At 33.2% G+C, this 27,103-nt stretch overlaps 1 protein-coding gene across 2 annotated transcripts in view; it reads right to left on the bottom strand.

Annotated features, from left to right (window-relative positions):
* Positions 1–20,047, bottom strand: part of RanGAP (Ran GTPase activating protein) — a 55,811-nt gene extending 35,764 nt beyond the window's left edge. For both annotated transcript variants that reach the window (XM_067265145.1, XM_067265146.1), the window contains exons 1-8: positions 19,812–20,047; positions 9,367–9,494; positions 7,438–7,497; positions 5,764–5,943; positions 3,560–3,694; positions 2,291–2,449; positions 2,039–2,149; positions 104–203 (exon numbers count right to left, since the gene is read on the bottom strand). In XM_067265145.1, coding sequence (XP_067121246.1) covers positions 104–203; positions 2,039–2,149; positions 2,291–2,449; positions 3,560–3,694; positions 5,764–5,943; positions 7,438–7,497; positions 9,367–9,494; positions 19,812–19,926 — 988 coding nt within the window. In that variant the 5' untranslated portion in view covers positions 19,927–20,047. The remainder of the gene's footprint in view (positions 1–103; positions 204–2,038; positions 2,150–2,290; positions 2,450–3,559; positions 3,695–5,763; positions 5,944–7,437; positions 7,498–9,366; positions 9,495–19,811) is intronic.
* Positions 20,048–27,103: the final 7,056 nt, after the last annotated feature.

Raw genomic sequence — 27,103 nt, 5'->3', positions numbered from 1 at the left:
TCTCTCTCTCCCACAGATTTTACTGTATACTTTACAATAATTTTTATATATTCCGAATTCAAATACAGAAAATAAAACAATTTTTATTTTTTAAAATACTTACCATCTAAATCTAATTTTTGTAAAGATTTTTTGTTAGCCATAACTTTTACTAATGCAACACCACCTTCTAACCCAATTTCATTAAAACCTAAATTTAGTTCCTGAAATATAAAAATTTTTAATTATTCAAAATTTCTAAGACAAATTAACAATTATATCAAAATATGATATTTTAATTGGCTGTTACTTTAAAATATTTTAAAGATCCTTAAGAAAATTGCAATAAATTATAGATGTAGCTTCCAACGAGCTTGGAAGAGTCTAATGGATGTTGTTACTCTTCTACTGTTTTGTGACTTAAACATTCTAAAGTTACCTTTCTTACTTATTTTCAGTTTCTTCAAGAATCCTCCTCCTAGTGACAAATATCTATTGAAACTTTTCTTTCCATCAATATTCAATTGCAAAGTAAATTTTGCCTTTAAGAATTATTTTGAAGTCAAGCACTTCTAATTTTCCTTTGATTAAGTGGAACAGTCTGTAAGCATTTACCTGTGTTCTATAGATCTATTTCATTTTCAACAAGCTTCAGAAAGCCTGCATTACATTTCTTCCATTTTGTTAATTCTTTTTTTACCTACTTTATATATATTTTCTGGTTAGTTTTTGTAAGCTTGTTACATATATTTTTTTCATTTTTACATACTTGCACGTCTATCTCAAGGCTAAGCAATTTAGTGTTTTTTATGGATCTTTTAAATATGTCAAATTTCAAAAAAAAAAAAAAAAAAGTCTGCAAAACACACAATCCATAAAGAATAAATGTATTTTTCTATACCCACGGTTCTCAATGTGGGGCACATGCCCATTTGAGAATAAGTTATTGACAGTGAATGTGAAAGTCTGCTAATTGTTCTTAATCATATTTTTATTCATAGATTAAGCTAAGAATGTTTTTTTAAATTTCCTTCTTTCCATGCCATCTTCTTCTCAGTGTCTTTTCTGTTTAGATAACCTCTCTATTGTTACTTGGACCAAGTTAAGTGGCTTGAGACTCCATTGTACATTGTTAAGTCTAACAATCTTAGAATAAAGTAGAAAAGTATTTAGTGTGCACACAAAGTTGTTATTATTGAAGGGTCTTATACATAAATATATGCACTTATATTATAAATAATTTTTATACCTATTATATTAATTTTATATTTATGCATTTCAGTTATATGTTTTGAAATTTTATTTGCTGTTTTTTCATATCACTTTGTATTGTTATTACTTTTTAAACAATTTCTTCCTCAATATTTCAACTATTCTTTCGTTCTTTTATTTTTCTCTTTTATAAATGCTATGTTCTTTGGAAGATTGTTTAAATCAAGTTAATGGCTTTTTTAGAATTCCTCCACGTAAATAGGAGTTCATTTTTTGAACAATAAGAATTATGTCATAAGGCATCAGGATTTCAGAGATGTTTAGATGGGGTATGGCCGAAAAAAGGTTGGGAACCACTGTTCTATACTGTTATAAATGTGAAATTTTTATAATCACAGAGTTGGTTATCTCTCGATTCAAAATGCCACCTATTAAGTAGGGTAATATGGTGGAAGGAGTTTAATTTTTAATTCTACTTTACACGTTTAAAACGTTTTTGAACACACTGATTCCATTATAGTCTTTGAAGTAAATTATCCATAACTATTATACCAACCTATGCCCCTCACCCTTTCATTAGGACATACTTTTTACTTTACATCAATTTCTTTATTCTTATAGTAAATATCTTACTTACAGTGTGGCTAATATTAGTTCAAATAATTTTAAACCATACTTCTATCAGTTAGATCCTCCTAAATCCTTTTTTTCTTTTATTAACACAACTGATTGTTTTTTAATTGTAATTTTATTTTATAAAACTAATATCTTTTAGTGATGAATGTATTGTATATATAATTTTATTATAACAACAAATAAATGAAAATAAAGAACAAGTCTGACATACCTTAAGGGATGTGTTATTTTTCAAAGAATCGGCAATTGCTTTTGCACCTTCTGTTTTTATTAGGCAATCACCAAAATTAATTATTTCCAAATTTGATAGGTTATTTATGCACTACATTTAAACAAAATAGTTTATTTAACATGTAAGCAAAAAATATACATATATAAAGTTTAGAAAATTGATAAGTAAATTTGATTTAGCTAAGTATTACATTTTTGATTTATTTAATTGTAATTACGGTAAATAACTGACCTTGGCTAATGCTTTAGCTCCTTTTTCTGTACATATATTATCATTAAGATTTATTTCTCTCAGATTTTTATTTAATGCCAAAGATTTGGATAAAGCACTTATTCCTTCGTGATTTATGCCATTTTGGGGCATGCAAACACATTCTAAGGTACCAAGAGCCTAGAAATAAAAATTATGTTTGATTAAATTATAAAAAACAAAGCATTTTAAAGTGAAACTAATTAATAAGTAATTATTTCTAATATTTGTAACAAGTTTCTTTTTTCTAAATACTTTAAATGTACATTAATTGATATAAAAATCAATAATTTTTTAATCTTTGATTTTTTTTAATCTTCATAGATCAGCCTAAGTATATTTTGTTTGTGAACCAACAGTCTATATTCTGCAGTAATGTGAAACTCAATGTCACAGCTACTACTTTACTGTAAAAATTTTAAATCTTATAGAGAAAAATTGCTCATATTACTTCTTATAATCATCTTCTTAAAAGATTATCAGAAGTAACAAAACTGTTTATCACACAAATTTTCATTAAAAATGATCTGTTTATACATTAATTTCATAAACCACGTATTTATGCAATTATGTTTACGTTGAAATCTTTTTCTACTAATTATTACTCTTTTGTTAAATTGGAAGACTAATATGGTACTTTTGTATTGAGAATGATATCTTGTTTTTATAACCCCACGACAGGGTGACTCTAAATGGTCAAATAAATCAAGTAAAAACGATACTAGTAAATTACCGATATCTTAATTTTACATACTATCTCGATGAAATTACATCTACAGGAAAAACAAAATTAACGAAATTTAAATCTGTTATAAACAAACTGATATAAAATACATCGAGAAGTGTATAGGACATGTTAGAACGACATATCTGTCAGCAAAGTCCGCTTCCATCAAATATACTCAAACTAAAGGAAAGTCTAGTGAATGCCTGGTATACATTGGACTTAGAAGCACTTCAGCACCTCGTAGAATCCATATCAAATTGAATAAATGATGTAATCTGAACTAAAGATGGTCCAATAAAATATTAAACTGCTGTTTCTAATTCATTGACCAGCGAGTGTACAATAAAAGATGCAAGAAAAATTAAAGTTTTATTTAACTATATAAGAAGAATTTACATAATTTCAGAATTAATTTATAATTGAAGAGAAAATTTCATATATAGAAGTTTGAAAAAGATATACGTTTTAAGTCTGTAATATGGATTCTTTATTTAAAAGAACTCTTGAGGAATTTAAAAACTTACCTCAAAAACTTTTGCTATTTCTTTCGAACCTTCATTTTCCAAACGATTTCTTCCACAAATAAATGTTTTCAGCGAAAATTGCATATTATCCTTTTTGCTGTTTTTATGGCATTCTAAAAGAGCTTCAGCAAGCATCTAAATAGTGAAATAAAAATTATTAAAGCAAATATTTTATTATTTATTATATTTATAGAAAGGCTAATTGAAATTTTTAACATAAAATTGTTTAATTTCCAGTAAATTGTACTAAATAAATTTTTTAATCTGTCCAAAGCTGTAAACAATGTATCTATTGTTTTAACTTTTATCATGAAGTCTAGAATACCTAGATATCTAGTTCTAAACAGGCAGGTTATATTAGCATAAAATTTTTCAGTCTTTTGAATTAAAATGTAGCGGGGAAAAAAACACTAAAAAACTTCATAATTTTGCCCTTTTCACACTTCAACAACAACGAAGTAACGTAGCAGTTTTCTTCACTTGGAGGCTTTCCGACTCCTCGGCATGCAAAATTTGAATATGAATGTCCAGGTGGTGGTGGTATAATTATAAAATTTGACTGCTGAATGTAATTAGTGTTGGGCTCTACACTTTACAATGAAAAAAATGAGAGACCATTCCTCTAGGCTACCAAAATGACAAGGAACCTGTTTGCTAATGGACAAATTTATGTAGCAATATCACATTACTTTTTTATCATTTCAAAATAAAAATGAAAAATAATGATGATAAAAATGATAACATCTATCATAAATATTTGTTTTTGATGATGTTTTATAAGATATACTAAATTTTTTAAATAAAATATTGTACTTAATAGTTATTTCTTTTACTAATCATCATATAATCCGTCATTCTTAATGGATAAATTTACTGGCTATATATCACGTACATACATACACACTATAGAACCTTGCTAATCTGAAATGAGCTTGAACCTGTTTGGAATTGCAAGTGTTTCAGATTATCTGAAATTCTTTTGTATCGTGTACTTTTTATATTAACGTAATGTTTCTCCAATACATTGGTTGAGCCTGTAATATTATATCCTGATATAATATTACAGGCTCAACCAATGTATTGGAAACATCATTCACATTTTTTGAGAACTGACAAATTTGGTTCACACACATGAGCATTTTTAATCTCTTTCTGAAAATAAGTGTATGACAGTAGAAGAATGAGAAGACACGAGATTAGTTGTAAGGTTGCCGATGGGATGGAAATGTCAAGAGGGTTGATAGGTTGCAAAGAGTTATGGAAGCAATTGTCACTAAAACAGACTCTACGGTTACAAGAAACCATTTATTTGGCACGAAAAAAATGCTTACAAGATTTCCACAATCTAAGAAATTTGGGAAAGTTGGCAGTGGCCTCTGGATCTCCCTCCTTTCCAAGGAATGTCCCTAGTCTCAATAAAGGAACATCCCTGGTTCGTGAATGACAGTTCCGTCGATGACCCTGGGACGATGCAGTCGATTTCCAGTGATGGGAAAATGTTGATCCAAGGAGGAGAAATGGAGAAGAAGATGGGCACGAGACACACACACACACACACACACACAACAATTGGTCCACCACTTGGAACTTTTGGGAGAAGAAGCCGTCACGTCCTTGAATTCCCAGGTTTTATTAATTTCCATCCTTGATTGCCCATTCCAATTGGTCACTTTTCCTTGTTCTTGCTTTCTAAGTGGTCAACCACTCATTACTATGAGTAATGAGATGTCAACATCTCACTTAACTTAGATCGTGGGAGAGGTCAAATTCGAGTTTAATTCAATCCCCAACCGGAGATGGTCGACGGACTTACATTCTTCTATTGTTTAAAAAGTTCATGTCACGTTTTCATACAAAAACTATTTCTAACTTTATTTTCTTTTTCTCTTTCTCTCAAAACAAATTATTTTAATGCAAATTTCGGATCTGTCCAGATTCTCATAGAGTCTTTATTTTCTATTCAACAAATTTTTAATTTGAGGTTTGTATTTTGGGTGGGATCAGGTAGGTGTAACAGTTACATATTTTGTTCGGAGAGAGAGCTCTTTTGTGTTTTTTGGATTAACTAGAATTACAGACTGCTGGGATTCAAATTAGCATGGCTTTACTGTATATTATTATTATAAATACAATAGATAATAAAAAAAATAAACATTTTAAAATTAAAATTTATAAAATATTCTATAGAAAAACTTTTAGCTTACTTTTCCTCCTCCAATTCCAAGACCATTATTATTTAACTTTAAAACTTGTAATGAATAGCATGACGATGATTTTAAAAGTATGAGTATTCCTTTAATTCCAACAGGACCAAAAGCATTATCACTGAGATCTAATTCGACTAATTTAGCACTAGAGAGCATGATTCCACTGCTTAAATAATTCTACAAAAGATGTAAAAAATTCAGTTATTCATTCAAAACGTGTGATTGATTTAAAAAAAAATTATTTATAAAAATTTTTAAGCAGAGTATTCGGCTATCTTGATTAAAAATATGAAATAAAATATGGATTACTTATCATTATTGCTATGTAATATGAATTTTTTCATGTTAGGTCCTATCTGTTTATTGTATACAGTAGAGCGTCGCTTATCCGAAAGCTGGTCAACCGAAAGCTTTCCAGTCGAACTGTGTCGTGCCGAATCGAACATTTTTGATACTAGATTAACTTCTAAAGTATATTTTTTTTGTTTTTATATTTTTCAATATATTCATTTTGTTTGTACAAAATAAAGAAATAATTTTTAACGATACGACAGCCTCGATTATTATTATAAAAATTTTCGTTAGGCTTAAAATCGACGAAAATTCAACACGAAGCAACACGCAATGGAGAAAAATTTGAACATCGGATAGGTTAATATATTTTTTCGTACATAATCGGTTATCCGAACAACCCCAGTCCCCCAATTGATTCGGATAAACGATGCTCTACTGTAATTTAATTAAGAATATTCAAATTTCTTTGAACCCTAATAAAATTATTTAATTTATAATAAATTGTTGTTAAACAAAAACAATTATTAAATAATGAAAGACTATCTTAAAAGGAAAGAATCTTTAAAATCATAGTTTTTCTAATGTTGCTAGTTACAACAAATTTCACACAATTAAAATTCTATAAGAAAGCAGAAGCAACTATTTATTTTTGTAACTTTATTTTTTAATTCTCTCTGCTTGGTGATCACTAAAAAAGCCTTTTAATCAGGCCCATCAGGGATTCAACCAACTCTACCAGATTAGGTATAGAGCCTAACTTATCTGAGTCAACCCACTCCTGAAAAATTCTGAGCCAACTCGGAATTCGGATTTGAACCCGATCCCCCAAAATGGCAGGCTGGTATTTACTGCCTCAAGCCATCTATGTTTGTAACTAAAAGTTTATTGTCAGCACTGTCTTGGACAAACAACTAATCCACAAAGTAGAAGCAACACTAATAATCGTACACACCTCTCCAAAATAGTTGTTTATTGCCGAAAGAAGTGTGTAATTTTTGATTTTATTGGAAATGTAATCAAAATATCCACAAATTCCTGAATTAAACCACACCATTCCAACACGCTATCTAGCATATCTTTTCATTTTTATTATAAATGGTACTGACTTCGCCATTCAAAAGAATAATCTTCACTTCATTTTCACAATATCAGATAAAACGACTTAACATTTCAAACTAAATCAACAATAATGACTAAAATTTACTTTTTCAAATGTTAAAACAGTATTGACAATTAAAGAAAACTAATTTGTATGTTTAAAAAATTTGTTATAACGATCACGTTTGTAAAAGGTTAAATGTTCATTATAATGATATTTTACTGCTTTTATATTGAATATTATATTTGAATTAATGTATTTCATAATTTCATACTCACTAACGCCTCTGGTATTTCATCCTTTAATCGACCGGTAAACATATCTTTCCAAAATGCTTTCTGTAATTAATAAACTTTAATTTAATATCTTTCTCGTTTATTTTATGAAATGTTATTACTATTAAAAGTATATATATATACAATATGTTTTACTTATTAAATAATAAGTAAAAAACAAAATATAAACAACTTTAAGAAAATAATTCCAATGATATATCCTGTTTCTTCAGCAGTGATAATTCAGGTTATTTTTTTATTGTAAGCTAGATCCTTTTTCCAGAAAATAACTTATAAATCAGTATAAAACAGATCATTAATAAATCTACATTGACTGAACTGTACACAAATTCAGAATTAAGTAAAACTAATCCACAACTCAGACTATGTCAACAACCATTTTGAAACAGAACTGATCGTTTGGAAAAGAATCATCATCAAATTATTTATCCTCTGAACAAGCAGGATATAAATTAAAAGCATTCTCGTAGTAGTAAGAGGGAGAAAAAGTAATTATAAATATTTCTTCTAGTAAAAATTCAAGTCTATCAATAAAAGATGCATGTCAATTTAGATACGTACGAAAGCATATCATTTTTACACTTTTCTAACACAAGCATCACACCTGAAACCTATAATTTATCATTTCAAATAGCAAGCTTTTAGAATTATGTATATACAGTATATCAGTGTGTCTAGCATTACTTCAGACTGAATTTCCCTACTTTTTTACCTATATAAGCAGAATGCAGAATGGATCTTTCAGGTTAAAATGCTTTTGGCTTTCCCCCACTTGAACAATCTACTGTAATTATTAAAACTATCATATCATAAGACCATTTATGTAACAAAATAAAAAAAATTCAGAAGTACAGTCAATTCCATTTAATTAGGTCACCAGTTAATTGCGGCAGCCGCTTTATTGGGTCAAATCTCAAAAAACGGAAACCAAACTAATAAATTAATACATTATTTAAACGCTTAATTGGGAAAGCAGCAGTAAAGGAATTTAGCAGATTTTAATATATTTTAGGGATCTTCCGAAAATATGTCAACACTACGCACACTAATGTTATGCACGTAGTGTTGGCGGAGACTAAGCAATTTTGTCTTTTGTTTGGGCTGTTTGGTTTTTCCACAGGGGGTCATCATAGTGGGGATTTATCTCACTAAGATCCCATCTGAGGCAGACCTGAATGTGAGCTACTGACCCTGCTCCGGATTGGATTGGACAATCCCCTTAAAAGCAAAGGAACAGACTTTCGAGACAATTTTTCGAGGTCTCTCGATCAAGTTGGAAGACAGCTAGAGTTCCCTTGGAAGGTGTCGTGTGCATGATTACGTCTAGACTTAAAAGCAGCCATCCGATCATTGGGACCAGCATCTGGAGCTGGCGGTTTTACGAATGCTCCCACCGAAGTGGCCCATCTCCAAGTAAAGGAAACTGTGCTCGAAGAAAGGCCATAAGGTGACTTTGGGACAAACCTGGACACGTTCTAACTAAAAAGGGAAAAAAGAAAGATCGGGAACAGATCGACTCTTGTGTACATCACTACTAATATTTGGCAACACTAGCGTGATGCGAATCAGTTATCTATCGTTGCAAGTCTGGAAAATTTATAGTACAAATATTTTTATATATTTTGGTTTAATAAAGCATTAAAATAGTTACCTAATTATTATTTTTTTTACCTACGTATTACATATTTTATTTTAGAATTTATTATTAATTCATTTAATTGGGGCAGCCGCTTAATTGGGCCAAAATGGATTAGTCCCAACATGTCTCAATTAAGCGGAATTAACTTATTTCATAATAAATAAATAAATGAAATTAAAGTCAAGATATAAACAATGATTCTCATATAAACATTGATATACTTGAGACTAATTCTAAAGTTATTTTTGTTTGATAGAAACATAATCTAATACCTTAAAATCAGGTTGGCTCTCGAGTGCTTTTGCAATTGCTTTGGCTGCTTCCACGCCGACGGTATTTCCTTCCATTCTTAAATACGTCATATTTGGACATTTCTTAATTGCATCAACTACTGGTTCGGCTAAAATAAAAATATTTTATAAAATTTATACTTATGAATTTAAATTCAAATTATTATAATAGAATTTTAAGATGAATGTTTAAAAATAGTATAACTTCAGTATTAGAAATAGAGAAATTATTTTGTGTTAGACTTGTTTAACACTATCTGATTTCCATTAATATTTTCATATAATAAATGAAAAGCTTCTTTTCTCTTTAAAGATTCATTAATTTTGTTAATTAATAAATCTTTAAAAACAACACAGAGACCTTTTAAAGATTCGAATGTATCTGAAACCTGAGCCGATTTACACAATAGAAAATTTAATGCATCATGTTATAAAATATACTGGCAGAATGGAAACCGAATTAAGTATTGAAAATGTCACAGAACTCCTACAAGAGTACAAGAATTTCTTTAGGATTTTCACATATAAAAATATTTGCATGGAAATATAGTAAAGGAAATAAACATGAAAAGTTATTAGCGATCAGATTAAGATATACATCAATATTGTAACGTTTTAATGTTTCTTTGAACATACGTCTTCAGCTCAGTTCTTTCCAATGTGTCCTTTGCTTTTTATCCTAGCCATCAAAGTGGAAGTCTTAAAACAGACCTTTGATTGTGTGGGTACCAGGAAGTTGATGGAGTCGTACCTCCTTTTATCTCGGCTAACAGGTCGGTGAGACCTGCCCACTGTCAAGGATGGCGGGTTCCGGTCTAGAATTTATTTGTCTCGAGATGTCGGGCTTAATTGATCGTTAAGTCGAGTGGAGGAGGAGAATGGGCTCGTCGATAAGACAGAGGCGATATTAGAACAAAAGGACACCATGTAAATAACAAACAAAGGGAGCCGTTACAGCTTCCACATAGCTAGATCTACATATTAGAACGTGCGTTCCTAAACCGAGAGAGAGTTTACAGAATAAGGGTCGCCATACCTTGGAAATGGGTCGTCGATGGGTCCCTCGATTGGGTTGCGGATGGCGTTGATAATCGGATCGTTGGTGGCAGTGAGACGTCCCTTTAGACTCGGAGGCTTTTGAGGCTCGGACAACGAACAACCCCTCTCAACCTGTCCTCGCGCCCCCTCTTTTTATCTCATCTTGTCACGTTACTTTTTTCGCCAATTACCAATTTTTGTTTTTAGTTCCCCCCTGATTCAGATTCAAGTTCCGCGGGGAGAGGAAACAAACTTTGAGAAAGAAAATACAGTCATTTTCCAGTGGAAATTTTGATTTTTTGTTTCAAAATCGCAATTAGTATAAAGAACAAAGAAAAATAATAAAATAATACGAAATAGTAAAAATTTAAAATTATTTTTTTGGTTTGTCGATCGTTCGAACTCTCGCAATTGGTAACACAGTTTGTGACAAAAACCAGTATCTTCTAGAATGTTTCCTAAGGGAGAGATTTGCTTGACAACATCCAAGTCTATTCTCTTCTTACAATTAACAACCAATAATCTCCAAGCAAGATATTATGAAACACCTCAACTGTGGTCTTTTGATAATTCTGCCTCTACCCTTTTCCCAAAACGGAATCTTCTTGAGTGACTTACCTTTGTGATTAATTGGAATTACCAAATCTATTTAGTCATCAACGTCATCATGTTTGGCAACAGCTTATGCCTGTGATGGTGCAGGTGCAAGTGATATTTTTGTAATATATCAATTATGCTGAAATATCTATTTGTTGTTTTTTTTTATTTCGCACCATCTGAGTCATAATGCCATTATATAATAATTCTTTTAAAATTTTCTTACAAAATGTTAGATCATTAAAAAATAAATGTCTGTCTTTGCCTGCACTTGTCTCAAGCCATATAATGTATACAAAAATCACCGAAAGCTGGGCTTACTCGTCATTCATATAAGTTAAAAACCACACCTTTAGTCAATCCAGCAAAATTTTTAATACAACAAAAACGTTTTCAATTGTTGCCTTTACATGACCAACATTTCAATTCCAAGCTTGTTTATGTAGGTGCAACTATGTGCCATTTAAAACAAAGGCTCAAGGAGCACAAGTACACTATCGATAAGAACCTTGACAGCACTGTGCTAGCGACATATGCAAGACGACAGGATGTTAACGTCCAATGGGATCAGGCGGCTATTATCAAAGCAACGACAAACAGGCATGTGGTGAAACATCTCAAAAAGTTAGAAATTTTCAAGGCACATATGAGAACTGGATGTATAAACCATAGAGATGCAGATGCATTATCTACAGCTTGGAGATCATTTTACAATAATTAAGGGTACTAACAGGTAACGCTAGGTTGCATCTTATATCTTATATTTTATTCTCTGTCGTTATTTTGGCCTTATTTATATTATTTATTTTATTTATTTGTATTTAGTCTGCATTTCCGTTGATTTTTATATTTATTTCATAATTATTTATGTTCTATTTTATCGTTCTATTTTTCTGTAACTGATGAAGATCGCTCCTCCAATTTTTGGTTATGAAGTTTTCAAATACACGTATTCTATTTTAATTTCTCATGGATCCAATTTTTGTTCGTCAGACACTGAAGAGATTTTCTTTATAAATAAAACTATTTTTTCAATTTTTCTCAAGCTATTTTATTTCCTTCTTGCATTAATTCATTTTTAGACTTAGCTTTCTCATCAAATAGTCATCTAAAAGCTTACCCAGCCAATGGTTTTAACTCTGACCATACTGCAATCTGTCTAAAGATTACTAATTATGCTGCCACCAGCAATCCTGGACGTTTGAAAGTGTTCCATTATGGCATCACTTTAACTAAGCAGGCTGCTAACTATGTATATTCTTTTGATTGACTAAGATTGATTTAGTTTACGACATATTTTACAAAACCATAATAAATTTTTAAGGTACAAAACAGTCGATATATACAAATGAATCACACCCCACCTGAAAAAATTAAGAAACAAAATTCGTAGGCAACGATCAAAATGGAAACACAGTGGGAATCCTCGCGAGCTATACATCCACCACATTCTACAACAGTAATATCATTGTCGTCTTCAGCTAGCATTTAAAAATTATTTTAAAACTGTTGTATCCACACAAGCATCAAAACCTCATACATTTTGGGATTTTATATCAAAATTTTCAAAAAACACTCCAAACGAACATTCAACAATACCTGATGATTTAATATTGGATCCCACAAAAACATCAAATCATCTTTTTCCAAATTTTACCTGGGGGAGATTATAATCCTATTTCTTTTCACAATTTTACTTATAATTTTAATACCTCATTTTTGCAAGTAATGTTTGCTATCAGCAAATTAAAATATTCTAAATGTAGTCCTGATGGCATTCCGGAAATTTTGTTTTTAATAAACTTAAACCCTTGATGTCAGTCAAACCATCAGAAATGTTTTCCATTTGCTTGCAATCTGCATACATTCCATAACAATGGCAGCTATCAGTCATCTTCCCAATTCCAAAAATTAAAAAAAAATAAGATAAAAATACATATCGTCCCACCTCAACTGCGTCATCTATGCTTAAAATGTTCGAAATATGCCTTTATCACAATATATATTTCCCGTAAACCAACATCTATAAACCCGATATACATACGCAGTAAGTCAACAACTACTGGATTACATTGGCTATTATATTGCCCAATATAATCTGATCACTAGAGATCGCACCTAATGCCTCACTCTAGTGACAAATTATTTAGTAATTAAAATAATTGTGATATAATAGCTCCATATAATCCAGTAGTTGTTGGATTATTATATATATATATATATATTTCCCCTATTATATCTAAATTACATCCAATACATCATTGTGGAATTTGCAACCACTCCAAATTTACTAAATATGACTCAATTGATATTTGAAAATTTTGAAAAGAAACTATCAACCTATGTTATCTATATTGACTATCCCCAGGCCTTTGATTCGGCAGTATCTAACACACTTTTAAACATACCAAGAGACCATTTTAACATTGACCTAGCAATACATTCCTGACTGCATAATTATTTTTTATGTAGGAAATAGAAGATCAAAATAGACGTTGTTCTTTCTTAGATTTTTCTCCTTTGCGTGGCAGGCAACAAGGGTCGATTATGAATGGAATGATTTTTTCACATGTATTAGCAATTTGCTTGACAACATAAATTCTAAAGTCATGGTTTATGCAGACAACAAAGTTATTAAACCACAATCCTCATGCTCTACAATTAGCTTTAATCAACTTTTCACTAAATTCAATAAAGTCAATCTTATAATAAACGTTCAAAAAACTGTTCTTATGTGCTACTCCTTGCCCCGCTTTCTCCTTTCCGCTTAAGAGGTCAGATTGTATGATATGTCAACTCTTTCAATGACCTTGGTATATAATCTATAACAATAAACTGAATTTTGAAGGTTATATTGATAGAGTTGAAACCTTGCAATCCATTGCAGGATTCTCTGGAGATATTTTTTAAGAGTATATCGCACAAATTCATATTGTGCTTAACTATTTTTGCTAATTTTCATACTTCAGTTGGCTGCTCCTTGGTAGATTTTTATGCAACTCCACAGTCCTGCAAAGAAAACACCCTCTGGTACTCATTCTGCTATCAGAGGCCGAAAAATGTATATCAGAGCTCTGAAAATTCTGAAACAAACCATTCCAATTCAAATTATCTCCAGCAATACCATATACATCATCACACGGAAACGAGCTTTCACCATCATTTGTATTGGCCACAACCAATTACTACAAAAAAGGAAACGTGAACGAAAAGAACATCCACCAAGTGCAATTGCTTCCAAGTCACAGATAAAGTTTATATTAGACAAAGAGCAAAAGCAAGCAAAACAGGAGGAGTTAAGAAAGGAGAAAAACGGAAAGACCGATAAAAGAAAAAAGCCGAAAGATCTGTCAGGAAACGTAGTGGCCAAGGGATCCAGACGGCGATACGGAAACCGACAAACCAAAACACGTCGGCCAAAACCACCGCAGCAGATGGCACCATTCTAAACATTCATAAATGGCAGGAACCCCTTACGTGGCCACAACAGTGCAGCTCTTTTTTTTTTTTTTTAACTCTTCTGCCTCGTGGGCACTAAGAGGTCCTATTTAAGCAAGCCCGTTATGGGTTTGGTCAGGCCCACAGTGGGGCAGCCGGGTGGTGAGGGACAGGGTCTGACATATCCGAACGGACCACCCCCGAAAAATTCCCAGGACTGCAATCACATGTTAGCTGCAACAATGCAGCTAACACGTAATGCTGGTGTAGTAAATAAACCATAATTCACAGCGTTAAATGGTTGACGGCACTTGTGCTGATTGGGGGGTACAGCTATTTCAGAGGTTTTCTTCCAGAAAATTAATAATTTCTAGACTAATTTGACTCAATCATGTCCAAAACACGTATAATTTGTTGGAAATTAGTGATATAAAATATGCTATAAACAAAAAATTGTCGGAATACTTACCGAGTGTACCCCGTTCGAAGACGCCATTGCTTAAGCACGATGTCGTCGCGGAGCGGTACATTAGATGGCGGACGCGTACGAAGCGTGTCACGTGACATTCCTTGGTTCCCTTCGGTCACGTGACTATTCACTCGTCTCGGCAACGCCTCGCATCTCTGACGTGTTTCCTGATAACTTAATCTTCTCGCGGAGGAATTAGCTAAACTTTGGAGACATCACGTGATTTAACCGAGCCTTTGAAGCAGTCCCCGGACTACAGGTTGATAAACTTTGCATTAGTTACGTTTCCGGTAATACCGTAACTTTCTACAACAAATACCCAGACTCAATTTTTAAAAACTAAAGTAATAAATGATCGAATTACTTTAAAATTCAGATGAAATTCCTGTAGTTCCTAAATTATTAAATAATTATAAAGTTGTTATCTAAATTTACAAAAAAAATATGATTTTATTTTTTCACTAAAGTTATATAACAATATTATACATATAATTTATGTAAGATATGTGACTAATTCCATATAAAGACTTTTGTTTAGAAATAAAATGTTTTCATTAAAACAATAGATGAAACGTGTATTAGATCGGTACTCAGTGTCGACACTTTATCGTTAAATAATGTACAATTAATTTTAGTACTTTCATAATATTTTCGAAAGTTCCAAATGATATCACAGAGAAATTCACTTGTTAGAATGAAAAAACATGAGAAATGACGTTCAAAATGAATAAAATGAACCTATAAAGGTTACGACAGTTACGTTACAGAACGTATAATCAAAAATAATAATAAATACAAAAATTAATTATTCTATTATTTTATCATTAACTCATTTAATATGGCCAGTGACATAATAATGAGTCGGTTTCAAATTACAATATTTATTATAATTTTATATACATTATCTATTAAATTATTACTAATATGATATATATTATGATGATAAATATTAGTCAGATGCAACAAAAGATGTCTAATGTCTTCAGATAAATATATATAACTCTATTTTTTTCTTAAGACACCCACTGACATTCGTATCCACCGAACACCCACTGTTCTCTGACGAGACGACCCCGATTATACTTTCGACGAACAAAACAGCTTTCGTCGATTTCCACAATATGGCCAGGCCCTCCAATAACAATTGGATTTTGGATAAACCACTCGTGACGTATGTCACGACAGAACTGCTTCCAGTCCACAATTGCGTGGGCAGAAGAAATCCGCAGTTCTCGCTTGATGAAGTCCTGTTTATCAATCTCAAACGCCCACATGTATGCCAATTGTATAATCTTTGATATCGGTAAATGGCTTTGCTCAGAAAACGAGTCCTTGCATATAGAAATCTTCTTTCTGCAAGACCTACCGGCTGAACATCGCCAAATTAACCCGTCTGTTTTGTCCGTTTCTTCCAGTTGCATCACATTTCCTGTCGTACAACGTCCGTTTTCGCAAATGCGATGTTTTTTTAGTAGACCGTTGTCCATTGCCCACTGAATGGTTTCTCTATTATTTATTGTGACAAGAAAAAGGTCTTGCATTCGAAATTCACTAAGATCCGAAAATATTTGATTTGAAATAGCCATGGTTTTAGAAAACACACAAACTAGTGACTGAATCTGACAAACTCAGCTTTAAATAAGCCATTGCTTATTGTAAAATAAAATGGTTCCATAGGGACCACTTTCGCTCATCTTTAGGACAGCTTAACCTAAATTTAAGAAATGCTAATGCATAGTTATTAAGACAATTATCGCAACTATTGTAAAATGTTTCAATTCTGTATGAAAGAAAGTACTGAACTTCTCATATGAGAGTTTAAAAGGAGACCGAAAAAGAAACGAATAAAGACTCAAACTTTGATTTAAGTACTGTATTTTATATTTGTTTCATTTAGAAAAGAACAAAGGAAAGCCCCACATCAGAATGGCAGTTTCTTTCATAGAGAAGAAAACATTTTAGTGGTTGGGACAATTGCACTAATGATTATTGTACCCGTAAGCACAGTTTAAATTTAGCTACTACATTTTTTAATTATTCAAAAACAATATCAGAGTCCAAAATCTCATATTACAGGGTGCGATACTTAACATATTTAAGGATCATTCCGATTTAAATAATATGGTCATACCAATATACAAAAATAAAGGGTCTAAAAGGGACATAGAAAATTACCGTCCGATTATCATCATCCTCTTTAATATCTACTTGAATGACCTATTTGAAGTGATATCTCAGAGTTTTGATAGATGATAAACTCAAATACGATAGACATATCGAAAATGTAACAAAAACTGTCACCAAGTTTACTGGCATAATCAGAAAAATACAGGATTTCCTAAACATAAATACGATTAAACGACTATATCACATCTTACAGAACCGAAAATTCTATGCGGTATAACTATATGGGGAACTATATCGTTAACAGTCTGCAAACACAACAAAATCACCTAATGAGAGCCATCATCAAATTCAACTACTACGAATCAACTTCCAATTGTTATCAACAAGAAAAAATCAACAATATAAAAACTTTATACGTAAAGCAAACTATACTTTTCTGTTTTAAATTTATAAAACTTAAAACGCATAACAGTTATCTTCTAAGCATTTTCGAAAATCATCGCAGGAAGGAAAACTACTGCCATTGTCTAAATTATAACTTCTTAAAACCCTCAACAAAACTTTCAATTGGACGAACTGACCCAGTCTTTCAAATGATAAAATACTGGAACTTGTAACATAGAAATTTTCAAGAAATAACTAACAAGAATAAATTTAACCCAAACATAAGAAAAACCCTCTCAGTCAGATCTTCAAAGTAAGAACGTTCTAACCGAAAACAAGAAAGGAAAAAAAAAAACCAACGATTCTGCTGATCAAAAACTTTTTCCTGCATAATCAATTCTAACAATTAATTATATACACCAAAAAGAAAAGAGGGAAGAAGGGCGAAGTAAATTTTCCGAAGGGTTTTTGGCTACAACGGATCACTTATGCCTTTTCTGTTTTAATGCAGGAAATTACTTTGTTCACTTTTTTTTTTTTTTTTGTTAATTTTCTAATGTTTGGTTAGTTTTGTATTTTTGTGGCACCTGAAAAAGGCCAAATGGCCACAGTGTCTTTTGAGATTAATCTCAAACATCATGCCATTTTAAATATGGATTAAAATCAACATGTAACAACGTACGATAATTCGATAAATAACTAATAATTTTACTCTGCTTTTAAATAGCCTAATCTCTTTCGTGTCTTAAGAAAAAAATAGAGTTATATATATTTATCTGAAGACATTAGACATCTTTTGTTGCATCTGACTAATATTTATCATCATAATATATATCATATTAGTAATAATTTAATAGATAATGTATATAAAATTATAATAAATATTGTAATTTGAAATCAACTCATTATTATGTCACTGGCCATATTAAATGAGTTAATGATAAAATAATAGAATAATTAATTTTTGTATTTATTATTATTTTTGATTATACGTTCTGTAACGTAACTGTCGTAACCTTTATAGGTTCATTTTATTCATTTTGAACGTCATTTCTCATGTTTTTTCATTCTAACAAGTGAATTTCTCTGTGATATCATTTGGAACTTTCGAAAAAATTATGAAAGTACTAAAATTAATTGTACATTATTTAACGATAAAGTGTCGACACTGAGTACCGATCTAATACACGTTTCATCTATTGTTTTAATGAAAACATTTTATTTCTAAACAAAAGTCTTTATATGGAATTAGTCACATATCTTACATAAATTATATGTATAATATTGTTATATAACTTTAGTGAAAAAATAAAATCATATTTTTTTTGTAAATTTAGATAACAACTTTATAATTATTTAATAATTTAGGAACTACAGGAATTTCATCTGAATTTTAAAGTAATTCGATCATTTATTACTTTAGTTTTTAAAAATTGAGTCTGGGTATTTGTTGTAGAAAGTTACGGTATTACCGGAAACGTAACTAATGCAAAGTTTATCAACCTGTAGTCCGGGGACTGCTTCAAAGGCTCGGTTAAATCACGTGATGTCTCCAAAGTTTAGCTAATTCCTCCGCGAGAAGATTAAGTTATCAGGAAACACGTCAGAGATGCGAGGCGTGGCCGAGACGAGTGAATAGTCACGTGACCGAAGGGAACCAAGAAATGTCACGTGACACGCTTCGTACGCGTCCGCCATCTAATGTACCGCTCCGCGACGACATCGTGCTTAAGCAATGGCGTCTTCGAACGGGGTACACTCGGTAAGTATTCCGACAATTTTTTGTTTATAGCATATTTTATATCACTAATTTCCAACAAATTATACGTGTTTTGGACATGATTGAGTCAAATTAGTCTAGAAATTATTAATTTTCTGGAAGAAAACCTCTGAAATAGCCGTACCCTCCAATCAGCACAAGTGCCTGGTTGATTACAGGTGCCATTACCCAATGTTAATCAAATGGGTTAATGTTACCTATGGTTCCAAAATGGCGGTTCGTCTCTGATTCCAGCAAATGAAAGAAAGGAAACAGTGGGACGCACGTTCTAACCTAACCTAACCTATTCTAATAATTTTGTTGGTAATAATAACGGTAATTTATTAAAATAGGTTAGGTTAGGTTAGAACGTGCGTCCCACTGTTTCCTTTCTTCTATTTGCTGGAATCAGAGACGAGCCGCCATTTTGGAACCATAGGTAACATTAACCGTTAAATTAAAGACGGCTGGTAAAGCCGCGTTAATTATAACTTCTGCCTCGTATATAAAGGGACTGCGGCAATTAATTTCGCTGGTTAAGAAAGGGATACTTGTATTTATTTACTTATGTACTGTACAGTACATGTATAAATACAAACAAAATTCGTATCTCACCATCTTTTTCCGAATCGAGTTTAAGAGCGTGTCCTGCGAAATTGACACCTTTTTCTTCTTCCACCTTTGTCTGCGCGAGGATTTCTGTTAATTCATTTATATCCGTAGAAACCATTTTCGCTTTTATAATAAATAATTTACAAATATTAAAACAATGACAGAAAACGTTCTCAACGTAAATTCACGGACACGATGTGATACAATTTTCAAAGACGAGCGGTGAGAACGTTGCCAAATTTTAACCTGTCGATCTAACCGCCGTCAAAAATACAGCCATAATTTTTTTTTGTTTTTAAATATATTTTAATTATAATATTATTATCGGTAATTTTACTTATAACATAAATAAATATAATATAATTTTTACTTTTCGTCTGTTATATATAAGAGGAAAAGTATGGCCGAGCGGTTAAGGTGGCAGCCTACCGCTCTATAGACCCGAAATCGAATCCGGACGGATCGAAAAATCTCCAGGAATTTTTCGGGGGGGATACGTCGGGCCCCGTCTCTCATCTCATTGTGGACCTGGCCGAAGCCATAATGGGCTTGCTAAAAGAGGCTTTCTTAGTGCCCACAAGACGTAAAGTTAAAAAAGAGGGGGAGGAAAGTATGGCGATCGATCAAAAAATGACCACACAAAATTTTTAGAAATATCCAAAAATGCAAAAAAAAATCGGGGGTAATTTCTGTATATATGGATGTTAATGTGTGTGTGGGGGGAGGGGCAAGATTTTGTTTACCCTGTTTGAAGCTTAATAATTCCTGTGCTTTTTTTCGAAAATTTCTGAAATTTTGCACGGAGGTTTGTTTATTAGGGGGATCGATGCTATTAATTTTGGTGATTAAAGGTCGGCGGTGGGTGAAAAGATAAAGGCAGCTGTGTGTCGTATTACCAGTAGGGCCAGACTTAAGGTAAGTGTACACTTGGGCGGTTAGAGGAAGCGCACGGAGACAAAGATTCTTCTATAATCTAAGTTATGGACGACCGCCCGCCTGTCTTGGTGTGCGTATGTTCATTCATCTCCCCGCTCAAGTGTCGCTTACACTTAATTAATATGCAGCCGGCTACCGATTACAATTTAAACACCCTGTTTCACATTTTCCAAAAATACAACTGATGCTGAAAATGAACTTCCAGTTTTTAAAAGTTTTGTTTCAATAGAAACTTAACTGAAAACTAAGTTGAAAAAATATTTGAACTGTACTGATTTTGTTCAGGCTTTCGGTTGTACTTTAACTAATAACAAAACGTATTTAAGCGACGTTACAAAACGGACATGATCTTGTTGACCTCATTCTCAACATTTAATAAATATAGATAATAAATGAAAACATAATGTTTAATCAAGGATAGACCTAACAGAAAACCATATTTGAAAACAACATTGCAGTATTATTACATATTTTAATAGAATTAAGAAAGTATCGTTCAGAAATGAATTAACAGTAGTTATTAGCTAATTGGATATGCAAAATTAAATACTTATTGACTTATTATGCAGGCATCGGGCATACTAAATTACAAAAATAATAATATACTGAATATTATACTGTGAAAATATAAAATAAATATAAAATAATTTATAATGTTAATTTAAATTAATTTAAATAATAGCTAGGGCGCCCCAGTGGCCGTTTTTTTTGGTATACCGTGACAGAACCCAGTTTTTTAGCTTTATATAGTAGGTACTTTTTAAAATATTATACTTTTTTAGAAGAATTATATTTAGTTTATTATTTTGTTAATTTTTTTTTTTTTTGCTAATAGATAGCGATACGTATATTCCGTCAAATCGAATGTATATAAAAATTAATTAATTTATAGAAATGCAATCCATATTTTGAGGTGGTATGGATGATATCATCTAAGTTAGAAGTGTTCTAACGTAACTGCCGATTTTCGTAGAAATTGGTCGAAAGGCCTATGAGTGTACACGAAACAAACATACATACATTCATACATACATACCAATTTTATATATATATATATAGATATATAGATAAATAGACTACATAATTTTCAATATATTTCACAATCAGATTCACAAACATAATTTATTCCCTATAAATAGGGGGAAAAGAACGAAGAAATTAACAATTTATATGTTACTTCATCATAAATCTAATAAAGTAGACTGACAATTCATCACAAAACGATTATTGATGCTAATGTCCGAAATTCTATTTAATCCATGCAAGATGTGTGATACCAGAGCCCCTTCGACCGCCAATTTAAAGTCTTTTAATCTTTAAAATTGGCGTTTCCACTTCCCGGGACAAGGACCCAGGGGTTGGATTTGTGGGAAGCAAGTGTTCGGGTTGTTTCATTGTGTCGAATTACACAGAACGTGGCGCTTGACTTGTAAGTGCGTGAGTGAGAGAATTCGAGTAAAGGTTAAACGGTGTATATCTTCGTGTACAGTGATGTTGTGTCCGCGTGTGTGTGTGTGTGATCGAAGAACGTATTCGGCAGGCCTGTAAACAGAAAAACAGTAAATTACGATACGAGAATAAGATGTGTTAAAAAATGAAGCGAAAGAGTTCTTACCATCGAAGATTTCGGAAAATATTCATACGTCCACTTGGTCCTCTTCGTGGTAAAGTTGGGGAGGGAAAAGAATCTCCCTCCCAAATGTTCTTAAAAAACACAAAGACAGTGAGAAAAGGAGAAGTTGATTCATTCATTACCTAAGATGAAGATTATTACCGTTATCAGTCTTTCTTCCCGAACAGTGTTATGAGAAAAGCGAAGGACCTGACCTAGCCTAACCTAACCTACCCTAACCGGAAGCTCAATCCTCATAACAGCTGTTTGGGAAGAAAGGTCGGCCGAATGTCGCGTCCGGTGAAGAAACGTGTCACGTCCGGGTAGTCACAATCGGGAGACAAGTCCGTGGATCACGACCGGGTAAGAGGTCACGTCCGGGTAAAGGTGTCGAGTCCGGGTGGAAAGTGTCGAATCCGGTGAAAATGTCGCATCCGGGTGGAAAAGAGGAAATCGAAGAGGATCACCGCCTAAGCCAAGAGATCCGCAGCCGTCCGCAGCGACAAAACGGACACGGACAGCACGGTCCCTCAACTTCGGCGGCTCTCTCCTGCGATTCCTCCCCGTTCCGACTTCCGCAAGACAGTGGCGTCGCCGCGGCGGACGAACAGAAAATGTCACCTCGGACGAGCCGTCACTTTCGACATCCTGCACAGCAAGGTCTGTGGCCGGATGACTCCCGAAGACCTTGGTCAAGTGCACTGGACCCAGGGTGTAGCGTCGCATCATCCCGACTCCGGGAGGATGCCACGCCACGCGCACTTGGGGAAGGTCTTCTTCACCCGCTTCCTCTCGCTCGTCCAGTCCTCCCTGCTCCTCCATGTCCGAGGAACCCCCTCCCTCCGGCGCCACCGTCTGCCTCCGCCGGAACCGCCTCCAAAGCCGCACCAACGTCTCCATTCTGTAAAAAAGAAAATTTGCAATTAGTTCAGTGAAAACAAAACCTTAAATTAATGCTTAAATTCTTCCGAGAAAAGCAAATTTCTCGCCGCAGCCGCCTTTTTAAATCTAAAAGATTCGAATCCGACCATCGAACGACGTGCCGAGACGTTCTGGGACCGATTAACGCAGAAAAAGTTCAAGATTATACTCAGGACGAATCGCAACTCGGATCCTACCGGAAATTGCTAGAACGTTCCAACTGTCCCCCATCGTCCTAATCATGCCGTACCTGTCTTATAAGACTTACCGGCTACGATTCCTAATATATATCATTATTATATCTAAAACCTAACTACAATATTATTATATAAGTATATTTAAAACTGGACAAATGTATATGTATATATATTAAGATCCTACTTCAATCCTATCCTATTGCTAATAAATTTTTATGTATCAGATTAAAAATGTAAAAACAATATTGTATAAAATAAAAAGGGTGTAAGTGTAAAGGTGAATTAAAAAGAAAATAAAAACTATAATCTTAAAACCCTAATTTCCTGTAGTGATTTTAGCATATTTTCAAATATTTGTTATAATTTTCCGCATTCTCAACCATTTTTATATAAGCATCAGCTAAAGTCCCAACACCAAACATAGCATCATCTCTAATATTATTATATATTGGGCAATAAAACAGAAAGCGCTCCAATGAATCAATTGTCCCGCATTCACAAGTCGGGGAATCGACTAACCGAAAGCTATGTAATTTCTCCTTAAAGTCTCCATTACCCGATAAAATTTGGCAGGAATAATAATTTGGGGTAACCCAGTTTGCCTCAACCCGACTGTAGCAGTGGAAAAGAATCGAGCAGTTACCCGACCACGCGTTTCCCCACACCACCTGTTATTCCGTGTATCCAATAAGGACCTTTGTACGTACCTGTCTCACCATAAGCCTAATAGCAATAGCCGATGCATCTGGCTGAAATATAATATCACCAAAAACAGAAGGTATTTTAGCTCGTAACAAATATTTATAATTGTTATGTTGTTGACTCTTGGATATATATATGACGATCAGTATTTAAGAACTATTTATTATTAACTATTAGATATTCTACAAGTGAACACACACGTGGTGAATTGCATGACTGACGACTACGGACTGACCTCGTTGACCGCTGGTGTCGCCACCAGTACATATCGTAACACGCCCCTTTTTTTGAAAATACAAACATTAACAATATATAATATGTTTACAAATTTTTCTGGACTTTGTCATTCTCAGTAAACGAAAACCTGCGAGGCTTATTTATCTGCCTGCCAGAGCGGGTCGTCAGAACACGGGGTTGAGCTGAGACAGGTTCTGTTTGACTGCTTGTCTGCTCAGGAGTAGTTGGGCTAGATGTAGGCATGCTGTTAACTGTATCTTTTATTTTCCCAGTTGGCACTTCTGTTGTTCTGGGAGTCTTCAATAAATGATGTCTGTTTCTTCTATAGTGAATTCCGTCTGGTGTTGTAATGACATATGTTCTGGGCATCGGGCCTACTTTGACAACAGATGCAGGTGACCAAGGTTCTTTTGGACTCTTTTTATAGTATACTTCATCACCTTCCTTTAAAGGAGATAAGACTTTAGTGTGCTGGTCATAATAGGTTTTTGCTTTACTCACTTCTTCTGCACGGATTTTGTTGTAGTGTTGTATATCTATGACTCTTGGCCTCAACACTGTTTCGCTGACAGGGAGTTTCATTCTCAGTGCTCTAGACATCAGAAGTTGTGCTGGAGAATATCCACAAGGCAAAGGCGTATTTCTATATTGGAGCATTGCAATGTATGGATCTGAATTATTTTCATGACATTTATTAAAAAGATGTTTAATAGTGCCGACAGCTCTTTCAACAAGACCATTGCTCTTGGGATAATGTGGACTTGATGTTCTGTGAGTTATGTCCCAACATTTTAGGAATAACCTAAATTCTTCTGAATTAAAGGGTGGACCATTATCAGAAACAATGACTGTAGGAATTCCATGACGTGAAAAGATTGCTTTTAAATTTGTTATGACCAGTTTAGCATTATTGGAACTGACTGAGACTAATTCGAAATATTTAGAAAAATAGTCTATGACTAGCAAATAAGTAATATTATTATAATAAAAAAAGTCTATGCCTACTTTTTGCCATGGGAGGTTGACATGCTCATGTGGAATAAGAGGCTCTGCATTGTTTGCTCTTCTAAATTTAATGCAGGCGTGACATTGTTCTACTTTGTTCTTTATATCGACACTTAAGTTTGGCCAATATACAACACTTCTTGCTTGTCTTTGGCATTTTTCGATGCCTAAATGACCTTCATGAATAATTTCTAATATTTTAGAACGAAGACTTAAAGGAATTACAAGTAGACGACCTTTAAACAATAATCCATCAATGACATGGAGTTCTTGACGTATATTAAAGTAAGGTTTTAATTGACAGTCAAGCTTGTTTCTTGATGTAGGCCACTCAGTAAGACAGTATTTCATAATGATTTGAAGATCTGCATCCTTCAGAGTCGCTAGTTTGATCTCTTCTAGACGTTCAGGGGACACTGCAAGATTAGTCATCAATAAGTTTGCATGTATACGGAGATCTTCCTCTAGAGAATCCTCTGCATCGGGTGGATCTACTGGAGCCCTACTTAAAGTATCTGCTATGAACAGGAATTTGCCTGGTTTATATGTAACACTCAGATCATATTGTTGCAGATTCAGCATCATACGCTGTAGACGCACTGGCACTTCAGACAATGGTTTCTTAAATAATGTCTCCAAAGGTTTATGATCAGTTTCCACAATGACCCTATGACCGTAAATATATTGACGAAAACGGTTACAACCATACTGAATTGCATACAGCTCTTTTTCTATTTGTGCATAACGTGACTGACACTCAGTCAATGACTTTGATGAATAGGCTATGGGTCTCTTGTTTTGTAGTATGACTGCACCAACTGCCGCTTTTGAACTATCCACAGACAATGTTAAAGGCTGATTAGGATGGAAATAAATTAAGACTGGGGCATTGCTTATTACTTCCTTTAATAATTGAAACTCTGACTGCTGTTTCTCTGACCAATGAAACGCTATATTCTTTCTTAACAACAGACGTAGGTTGACGGTTTTATCAGCTAGGTTATCAATGTAAGATCCCAAATAATTTACCATTCCCAAAAAACGTTTAAGTTCTGTTATATCCTTAGGTGCTGGTAGGTGACATATTGCACTAACTTTAGCTGGATCAGGACACATTCCATTTTGACTAAAAATGTGACCTAAATACTTGACTTCTGTCATTAGAAAATGACACTTATCTTTATTAAACTTTAAATTAATTTGACGAGCTTTTTCTAGGACTTTTTGCAGTATCTCATTATGGGATTCTAATGTTTGACTATAAATCAGTATATCATCAAGATATATCATGATTCCTTGTATGTCTGAGAACCAATCAGTCATGATTTTATGGAAAATTTCTGGAGCACTTGACACACCATAAGGAAGACGCTTAAATCTAAATCTACCAAAAGGCGTATTAAATGTGGTTAACCTGGAACTGTTTTCACTCAGTTTTATCATCCAGAACCCAGACTGTGCATCTAAAGTTGAAAAATACTTAGCACCAGCTAATTTTGACCTCAGTTCTTCTACAGTTGGTAATGGATAATGACACCTCTTTATTGCTCTATTCAGATTTCTTGGATCTAGGCAGACTCGCAATGACTTATCTTTCTTTTCAACAATAACGACTGAATTTACCCATTCGGTAGGCTCACTTACTTTTGCTATAACATCTAAAGATTGCATACGTTCCAGTTTTT

Source organism: Centruroides vittatus, unplaced genomic scaffold (genome assembly GCF_030686945.1).
Source record: "Centruroides vittatus isolate TY-2023 unplaced genomic scaffold, ASM3068694v2 contig_2104, whole genome shotgun sequence".
NCBI classification, from domain to species: Eukaryota; Metazoa; Arthropoda; class Arachnida; order Scorpiones; family Buthidae; genus Centruroides; species Centruroides vittatus.
This window is presented reverse-complemented; position numbering and strand designations above follow the sequence as displayed.